Source organism: Grammomys surdaster, unplaced genomic scaffold (assembly GCF_004785775.1).
Source record: "Grammomys surdaster isolate TR1022 unplaced genomic scaffold, NIH_TR_1.0 136, whole genome shotgun sequence".
Taxonomy (NCBI): Eukaryota; Metazoa; Chordata; class Mammalia; order Rodentia; family Muridae; genus Grammomys; species Grammomys surdaster.
This window is the reverse complement of record NW_021604594.1, coordinates 12,426,920-12,436,897: the sequence shown is the minus strand read 5'-3', so window position 1 is coordinate 12,436,897 and position 9,978 is coordinate 12,426,920. Positions and strand designations below refer to the sequence as shown.

The 9,978-nt window shown below is 46.1% G+C and overlaps 1 protein-coding gene across 1 annotated transcript in view; it reads left to right on the top strand.

The window, feature by feature from the left end:
* The window catches only part of Rapgef4 (Rap guanine nucleotide exchange factor 4), a 285,390-nt gene that overhangs the window by 55,644 nt on the left and 219,768 nt on the right, over positions 1–9,978 (top strand). Inside the window, exons 2-3 of the mRNA XM_028762856.1 lie at positions 310–452; positions 3,533–3,621. Of these exons, the coding sequence (XP_028618689.1) occupies positions 310–452; positions 3,533–3,621 (232 nt within the window). The remainder of the gene's footprint in view (positions 1–309; positions 453–3,532; positions 3,622–9,978) is intronic.

Sequence of the window (9,978 nt, the reverse complement as noted above, 5' to 3'; positions counted from 1 at the left end):
GAGAGAGAGAGAGAGAGAGAGAGAGAGAGAGAGAGAGAGAGAGAGAGGTGATGAGGACAGGTGGATAAATAAATATTTGGAATGGAACACTTGGGATAGCCAACAAACTTCATGGCACAGGCCCGTGGTCCAGCACTTGGGAGGTAGAGAGAGGTGGTTCAAAGTCATTCTGGACCACATTCTAAGTTCCAGGAAATCCCATGGTGACCATGTCTCATGATAGATGAATACACAACTATAATGAGTTCTGCCTTGTGGCCTGTTTCTCACTAAGACCTGACAGGTTCTTTGCCCTTTTTCCCCCTGCAGGCCACTGGAGCGATCTAGTGAAGATGTGGACATAATTTTCACGCGGCTGAAAGGGGTCAAAGCTTTTGAGAAATTTCACCCAAACCTCCTCCGTCAGATTTGTTTATGCGGTTACTATGAGAACCTGGAAAAAGGAATCACACGTAAGGCCTGTGACTCTCGTGGTGTATGTTTGTGTGTGGCTTGTGCTCCTCGAAGGCTACTGTATGAGGATAGCATCCACCGAGTCTGGTGCCAGATATTTGGGCTTCCAAGTGAGCTGATGTCTCTCTCCCTGTATATATTTTGCTTCTTAGTCTTTTGTCCACAGTGTGAAATTGTTACCCAACCCTCAACTTCAAGGCAGCGCTCTCTTTTTAGATGGGTCTGGAAGGACAGACTGACATACCCATTTATCTTAAGAGATTCAAACAGTTATCTTCTTTAACCCAGGAAAGAAGTGACTGCTGAGCTATTAACAAAGTTTTCTTGTCTAATGCTGTTAGCTATGTTTTGAACGGACCTCGGGCAGCAAGAACGAAATGATGGGGCGAAAGCTGCTTTTTTAAAGTGATTTTCTCTTCATTAAGAAAGCAGTGGCACTCCATTTCTAGGCATATTTTATTCTGCAATAACAGAACACTTCCATCCAACTGCCTTGAATAACCAGTGACTCATTCAGGAGGGAAAGAGACAAAAATCCAATTCCTCACATATGAAAGCCCAGAGGCGAGATGACTCATGGCTGGTAGTGAGGAGCCTGTGGTCCCTGCAGCCTCCCCACGCTCCTCAGGGCTTGGCTTGTGCCTCAGGCAGCATGTGGAGGCATTCCGCATTCACAGCAGAAATCCTTCCTGAAGGACTGTTCCCTCTCAGTTCCCCAGCATACTTCCTGTGTTGCATCACTGGCCAGAGTTGTACCCCATGGCTAAAGTCTAGACCAATCGATCACTGACAAAGCTGATGAAGTGCCTGGATTGCTTAGAACAATCTTCACCAGACCAGTAGGGCTAGGGCCAGAGCTTTTGGACCAGGCCTGAGAATAAGGGTGTGAACTTGCACAAAATCTAGCTCGGTTGGGTGAGAGCACATGCATGTGTGCTTTGTGTGGGAAAGGGACAGTATCATTGTAAAAAATTAGGAAATCAACAAAAGTCACCTGTCATCCCCAGACCTAGAGATGACTAATACTATTTAGTATGTGTCCATTGAAATGTTTTCCCAGGTCCACACACAAATGGTCACGTTTCTTGTTTTAAAAGTTTCTCTAAACAGGGACAGGAGATACGGCTCAGTGGAATGTTAGGTGGCTCTTTGGAAGGTTAGGTTCCCAGCACCCACTTGGGACAACTCACAACCCATATAATTCCAGCAGCTCCTCGGGATCTGAGATTCTCTTCTCACCTCTGCAGGCGTGTTGTGCATGCATAGACACACACTATCACTTATTCTCACACACATACACACAAAGTGAGCGAGGCATAGACACAGACACATATTAAAACACACACACACAAATACATTGTAAAATAAATCTTTAAACATTCTCCATGTATGTGGGTTTCAAACCATCATACGTATTTTTCTTACTGATGTCAGAAACTTGATTCTTTCAGGGGATGCTTTTGTTTCTTAAAGCCATTTTGAAACAAATGTTGTACAGCATGTAACGGGAACTGGATCATATTGCAACTCTAACCATGCTGCAGAGGCTGAGAGCAGGTGTCACTGGAGACGCCAGTGAGGGTGTGTCACCATCCTCTTACTCCGTCTCTGTCGTGGCTGGATGCCCTCACTGTCCTTGGCTCTCCATAATAGGCCCACTTAGCAGGCTCAGTGCATACCTTCACCTGTGGTCCCCAGAAGCTGCATCTTAGGCACTATGTACCAGCCCTGCCAGGCCTTGGTTCATCCTCTGAGCTGGACTTCTATTTTCAGCAAGCCATTTGCTTGATCTCTGATTAAAAACATTAAAAAAAAAAATCAGGTCATTCCATGTGGTTCCTTAGCCAACAGGAGAGTTGGTTTGTATGAGATTTTTCAGAGCAAGAGTTTCAGAGAATGATTTTCTTATTTTCTTTCTTTTTCTTTTTAGATTGAAAGATTTATTTTAATTTTAATTAATGTGTGTGTGTGTACATATGCGTGTGTCTGTGTAAATGTCTGCTACATGAGTGCCAGTGTCCACTGAGGTCAGAGGATAGGGTTGTATCCCCTGGAGCTGGAGTTACAGGTAGTTCTCCAACTAGGGAGCTGGGAACCGTACTTATCCTCTGAAAGAGCGGAAAGCACTCTTAGCTGCTGGAACACCCTATAGATGACTTGTCAAAGTCTACTATTAACATAATATAGGAGCTAGCATTGATCCTGAAATCTAAATGGTTTCTCTCTGAGATTACAAACTTAGAGACAATGCAGGTTCAGAAACATCTGGTACAGATCATGGCCAAGTGCCTAAGTACAGTGGATTCAGAAAACAAAGAAGAAAACCGACAGCTTAGTCTTTACAATTTTTATAAACAAAGAAAAAGAAGCCATCCATTGGTTGGTTTAAAAGGAAACGTGTTACTCTAGAAAACATATTACATCCATTCATTATTTAGTAACTTTTTAACTCCCTGACATAGTCTTGCTATGTCTCTTGCACTGGCCACAGATTTATTGTGCTCTCACCTCAGCCTGAGTGCTAGCACTGTGGGCCACCACGGTGGTTTTGATGCAGATCCGTGAAGCTGGGTGGCATTATGTGGGAAGTCCAATAATCCTTTCTCCTGTTTAGAGTCATGGTTTTCCAGGAATCACAGCACTGTGAAGTGTATTTAAGATGAGGTACATGGGATGTTAGTGAATTATAACAGTCCATGTTTTGTGTGGGTCTGGTTCTCTTAGAACTCACTATGTAAACCAGATTGGCCTCAAACTCACAGAGATCCACCTGCCTCTGCCTCCCGAGGGCTATGATTAAACCCTGGAGTTACTATGTTGGATCTTACCGCAGTGGGGTGATCAGTTATCGCAGGTCAGTGTCTGGGAGCATTCTGTTGATGAGTATCTGCTTCTTAGAATGTTGAATCTATAGGACAAGCTTTGTGGGTGGACGGCATTGAGGAAAGTCACGTATTCTTGTTCGAATGGACCAAGGAAGGGTGAAAATGAGTCAAGCTTGTGATGTCCAGTGAGGATCCATCAGGTTACAGTCACTAAACCTGTATGCAGTATGCTTACATCACTCTTTCTCTTTCAGTATTTCGCCAAGGGGATATTGGAACCAACTGGTATGCTGTCCTAGCTGGGTCTTTGGATGTTAAAGTATCTGAGACCAGCAGTCACCAGGTAATCTACCCTGTCATTGAAAAAAAAGTGTTCTGGGCATATAGCTCAGTGGAAAGGTCCTTGCCTAGCGTGTGTAAGGCCCCAGGTTCAGTCCCCAGTGCCATATCACATGAAAAAAAAGCTAGGGTGTATTATTACTGTTGTTTTTAGTAAGATTTATTTTATTTTTTGAGAATTTCATATGTGAGTACTGTATTTACACCATTTCCAACCCTCCCTCTCCTGCTCCAACTCCTTGTGTCTGTCCATCTCCCTCTCAAATTCATGACCTTGTCTACCATGGTATTTTTTTTTTAAAGACACATTTTCAAATCTACTTCCCCACGTTAAGTGTCTGTTGAGTTCCTTTGTTTAGTCAGGTCGTAAACATACACTGAGAGTCTTGTGTGATGTGAGCTTGGTGTGAAGGGCTGGAACACTCAGTACAGGACGCACTGGCTGCCTGAGGAGCTGTCTTCTCTTGGGAAATGCAGACAGTTCCACTGCAGTGTGATAGCCAGTTCTGTCACGGCTGTAGAGGTGAGTGTGAGCACCAGGATGTCTCCTGCTTCTCTCCGGGAGCCTTTCTCCACATTGCTTGGTGACTTTTCTTCATATTAGAAGTTGTCCCCATCAGCCTCCTGGGAGCTCCAGAGATGTAGGGAAAAGTAGTTGACAGGATTACCCTCAAACACTGCTCTCTCCACAGCTGGATGTGGTGGCGCACACCTTTAATCCCAACACTTGGGAGGTAGAGGCAGGAGGATATCTGAGTTAGAGGCCAGCCTGGTCTACAGAGTGAGTTCCAGGACAGACAGGGCTTCACAGAGAAACTTTGTCTGGAAAAACCAAAAGCCAAAATCAAAACAAAAGCACTCCCCCAAACAACCAATCAAACAAAAAAAACACACCCCCAACTCACCAAAACAAACACTAAACCACACACAAAGAACCTCTGTTTCCTGGCTAGGGTGGTGTTTCAGTCAGGATGGGGCCTGCTGTATAAAAAAAGGATCTGAGGTCAAGCCTCAGCATCCACATAACAGGCTGCTTGTAGTTGAATAGACTAAAGCCCATGCCTGGGGTTTCTACCCTGCCTTTGATTATTGAGTTCCCGGGTGAAAAAAACACTCACAGCCTTTATATTTTTAATAAATCTTAAGCAGCTGGTTACTTGGGGGCCATATGTAGTAGAAAAATATTAAAATCCTGGCCTGAGGTTTTACCCTGCCTTAGGTTGTTGAGTTCCTGCATGAAAGAGACACACAGCCTTTATAGATTTAATGCCTTAAGCAGCACAATAGCTGCTAGAATCTACTTTTCAATCAATAACTCCAAGTTATTACTTACTACTTACTATGTTCTGTCTGGACTACTCTTAGCTCCAATTGGGGCGGGGCCACATTTTTATGGCTCAGCTAATCCATGGCAACTTCTCCTTTCTCCTCTCCTGAAATCCCTCTTTTAGTCCATGGTGGCTTCTTCCTCCTTTTCCCCTCCTCCTGGTCCCCTCTCCCCAAGCCTGAGAAACCTCACCGCCACCTATGTCTCTTCTGCCCAGCTATTGAGTAATGGTCTCTTTATTTACCAATCACAGTTAGCTGGGGGCAGGGTCACTCAGTGCCTTCCTTGTGGATTCTCTTGCCTTTGGGGTAACCAGTCTTGGGGGCCCCAAATTAGCATTAGAATACAAGCAGCACTAGGCCAACCCACTGCACCTGCTATAGCTTCAGAATCTGCAGTTCTCAGAGCAAATCACTAGAGCTCACTGGCCAGTGAGTTGATGAGTTCTGAATTCAGTGAGAGACCCTGAATACCTCGAAGAATAAGGCGAAGAGCAATTGAGGAAGACACCCAGCAATGAGCACCTCTGGCCTCCACAAACACACACACACACCACACACACACACACACACACACACACACCCCACAGGCATACATGTACACATGAACACTAAATGCATAAAAGACAGTTTCTGAGTTCTTTCTGGCAGCACACTTCAAATGGGAAAATATTTGTGATTCTAAATTTGAGATTTACTTTTTGTAGGGATGTATGGGCATTCACTTTGTGTGTGTGTGTTGCCTATATGTAAGCCTGTATACCACATGCATGCCCGATGCTGGAGGAGGTTAGAAGAGAGCATCAGATCCCCTGGAACTGGAGTTGTGGGAGGTTGTGAGCCACCATGTGGGTGCTGGGAACTGAACCCAGGTCCTCTGAAAGAGCAGCCAGTGCTCTTTACTGCTGAGCCATCTCCTCAGCCACAGTCAGTCTCTTAAAGCTGTAGAGGCATCATGGAGATTGTTGGTGGAGTAGAATTTGGAACATAGTTGGTTTTCTGTGTTAGGCCCACTGCTGTGGATGGCTACTTATCCCCTTTGGTGACCAAGTCACTCTTGTCCCACAGGTACTTTCCCTGTGTGACCACTGTGCAGAGTTCATCAGACACGGCCTACAGCTTCGGCCTCCCAGCTGTGGTGACTCATCCCCTCTTCTCTTTCACGATTGGTTTTCCTTGGATTTCAGAGAAGACTCTGATTTTTATCAGCTGCCTCAGTTTCCCCATGGGTCTGAAAACAGCTGTCCTCTTTGCATAGTCACTCCTAGTAGACAGTTTTCTAAGCACTTAACAGGTCTTGCTTTACTCTTTAAACCCTCATATGACCCATGGGTTAGGTTGTATTCCTGTTTTCTCTTTACAGATGAGGAAACCATGCCCCCGTCCCACCCTGAAGAGTTGAGTAGCTTAACCTAAGGGAGGCGTTGTGGTTAGAGAGGAAGGGAGCTAGGGTTCACAGACAGTCCAGTGCCCAGTCACACGCTCGATCCAGATCACTGCTCTGCGTGGCCTCGCTGAACGTGAAAGGGCTAGGAATGTAGCTCAGGTGGTAGAGACCTTGCCTAGCGTGCAGGAAGGCCCTGGGTTCAATTCCCAGTAGCATATGAATCAGATGTAGTGGTGTGCAATACTCTAGGTGGAGGCAGGAGGATGAGGAGTTCAAGGTCATGCTGAGGTACATGGAGAGTTGGGGCCAGCATGAGCTACAGGAGACTGTTTCAAAATAAGAAGGAAAGAAAGCCAGATGATAAAATGTCATCTCCTATGCACACACACACACACACACACAAACACAAACACACGTATACACTCACCCCTACATGTTTGCAGTATGCACGCACGCACGCATGCACTGCTGCCATTCTGCTGTCCTGGTGGGCACTCCTGGGTGTCTCTGCTTAGAGCTTCTCGGTACTCATCCCACCTAACAGTCTTCTGCACAGATGTGCTGCAGGGAGGACCCTGAGCAGGGTCATTTGCTGGTCCTTCTTGCTCTTGAATTGGCTCTGAGTAAGTCCTGATGGAGAAAGGAGAGAAGCTGAAAAGGCAAGGGAAAGAAAGATGAAAGAGAGGGTTAGGAGGAGAGAGAAGAGGGAAGGTAGGGCAGTTGTGCCGAAGGGTCAGGAACAGTAGCAGTGACGGGTCACACAGTCGCTGCAGTGGCAGGAAACTTTGATGGGGTTAAAGTAACATGTGGTTGGGGTCTTCAGGAATATTTCCCTGAGCCAATGGGAGAGCCCCATGAGGTCTGAGCAGGGAGAGCTTATTAGTTCTATGGTTTTACACTTTAATATAGTTTAACTGTAGGTTTTGAATCTGTAATTTTGACCTTAAACCTAACACAGAAAACTTTTCTAAGCTGGGCTTGGTCTCCTAGTCTCCTGCATTGTGAGGAATTAGCTCTCGACTGATGCTTGCTTACTGTCCCCTTTACACACTCCCTCCTATGAAGCTAACCAGCTTTCTGGGTTTATTATCATCATTAGGATATGAGCAAGAAAAGGGACACGGACTCTACCTGTTCTAGGATGTACCCTGGGGCAGACAGGGGGCCCAGGCTCTCGGGCAGCTCACGGTCCCAGCTGTGGGACAGGAAGAAGCTAAGGAGAGTGAGCAAGATGGCTGACCCTCCTTCCACCATGCTTCCTGAAAAGAAGGGGGAACCTTGGTTTATCTGGTTGGCTGTGTGGTGGGCAATGGGCCCCTGTCGCAACGGGGACCAATCAGCCTGACTGCTTAGCTTGGGAGTTTAGTACCCTTTGTAAGAGAAAAAAAAAAGCAAATGGGAATCAGAGGAGAGAGGGAAAGGAGAGGAGACAGAGAGAGAGATGGATTTTGAGGTTCTTGGGGCTTGTTAAACCTGAGCTCCCGGGGCAGCTGTCGGGGTTGGGTAGAGGTAAGAGGTAATGTTACATTCTTGAGCATGGAAACTCTGACTCTTTCTTCTGTGGGAACACCAAGGGAAAACAGATTTGTTCTTAAGACCATTAGGACAAGACCCACCTATTCTGGGAAGGGTAATATGCTTTCTTTAAAGTTTATTTGTGGGTAGCAAGATGGCTCATCAGGTAAAAACACTTGTGTAAGCCGGGAGACCAAGCTGGGAGACTTAAGTTTGATCCCTTGAATGTATACAAAAGGAGGAAGGATGGAATGAACTCTTCAGAGTTGACCTCTGACCTCCACATGTGTCCCATAGCATGTGTGCATTGTCCCACCAAATAATACATAAAAATAAATAAATTTAAATTTTATTCACTATAACTTTAATCACATCCAAAAACCCTTTATGACAACATCTAGTGTTTGACCAAACAAGTGATCGCCATGTTGGCCTAGAACATCCACCATACCATTATATCTTCTATGCCTTTGTACAGCAACTGGCTTCATCTGTAAGCATGTATATGCTGGTGTATTCATAGGCTTGACTATGAGGCTCCATGACAGTGGTTCTAACCCTCCGCAGCCACCCAGATGCTTATCAACTAGATTTAAATTTAGGTCTGACGTAGTTCAAAGTTTGCATTTTTCCTGTTGCCCACACATGAGAAAGGGTGAGTAGAGAGTTGGAGGTAGGAAGTGAGGAAAGAGAAAGAAAAACAGTTGCAAGAGACTGAAGGCGAACTGGGAGAGGATTGAGGAGAGCTGTGCTCTGGGTCTAGTCATCGGAGAGGAGGGCAGCCTTTCACTGCTAGCCTGCGTCTCCATTTTCTTTCTCTGAGTTTCACCCCTGTGTGGGGCCATTAGATGCTTTCTGGGCCAGAACATTGAGCAAAGAGCAGGAAGGGCTCTGGAGTGCCGCCTATAGGCAGCTTTGCATTGAGCATCTTTCGAGCATCTCAGTAGCCACACCCTGCGCACACGCCTTGTGATCTCTTGAGAGCTCTGATGAGACTCATTTTATCCCACAGTTGTTCTCATGCTGGTCAGGTGGGGCAGCCACTTCCTTGTGACTTTGAGGCTTACATTCTTAACCATAATGGGTGCCCAAAGGCTGGAAAGAGGGAAGGATAGACGTGAGGTCACCTGGGATCACAGTTGGGAGAAGCAGCTCCCTGTGGGGCTCCTCTCTCCTGTCTTCTGCTTGTGATGCCAGCTCAGAGGCCCAGGCCTTCACCAACACACACACTCACTCGTCCTTGACCACCTCTTAGATCTAGTGATGTGTGGTTAAACCAGTGTGGTCTCCCATTCCACAGCACACCCAAGGTGGAGCGGGATAGACAAGGAAAGAAAACTGAGGACACAGGGACAGGGTAGAGGAGAAATTGTTAGAAGGGTGTTGGTGTGTTGTGTGAGCAGCTCGGAGACAGGAAGGGGATCCTGACTTGGATGAAGGAGTGGGTGGTGGCGCCCCTGAAGAGACAGGCACCCTGTCTGTTTCTTATGCAATTCATTTATTGGGTTTTATTGACTTGATACTTCTTCTGAAAAAGTTACCCTATATTATGTGGCAATAAGGGGTTCAGAATATGTATATACATATTCTATTTGCCTCATAAACTACTATTACCTTCTGACCATTCTATACGCTATTTCCTTTTCCATCACTCACATTGTGCCAGGAGCTTAGGAACACTGTGTGTGTGTGTGTGTGTGTGTGTGTGTGCGCGCGCGCATGCGTGGTTGGTGTGGATGACTTTTTTTTAACTCTTTGGGACCTAGGATATACTCACATTTCACAGGTGATGTCTCCCACACAAGCAGTAGGAACCTTCACTGTTCACACAGCCTGTCCCAACAGTGACTTGAGTCTACCCATAGGCTGACCCATGTGTACTGTGTCATCCTTGTCCACAGAGAAGTCATGGTCTCCTTAGGATGACAGAGTGAGAAGCTGAAAAGCCAGAGGCCACTGGGATCCCCTGTCATCTCTGTGTCCTTTCTTTGCCATTGTCAGAGTTAGTCAACATGCGTGGCCTTTTGAGGTGTCCAGCAGTGTCTCACCAGTATCCAGGGGATCTAGGATCAGTGTGCATTCATTATTTCCCACTGGATCACTGATGCCTAAGATCGCAGTAATGAAACCCAC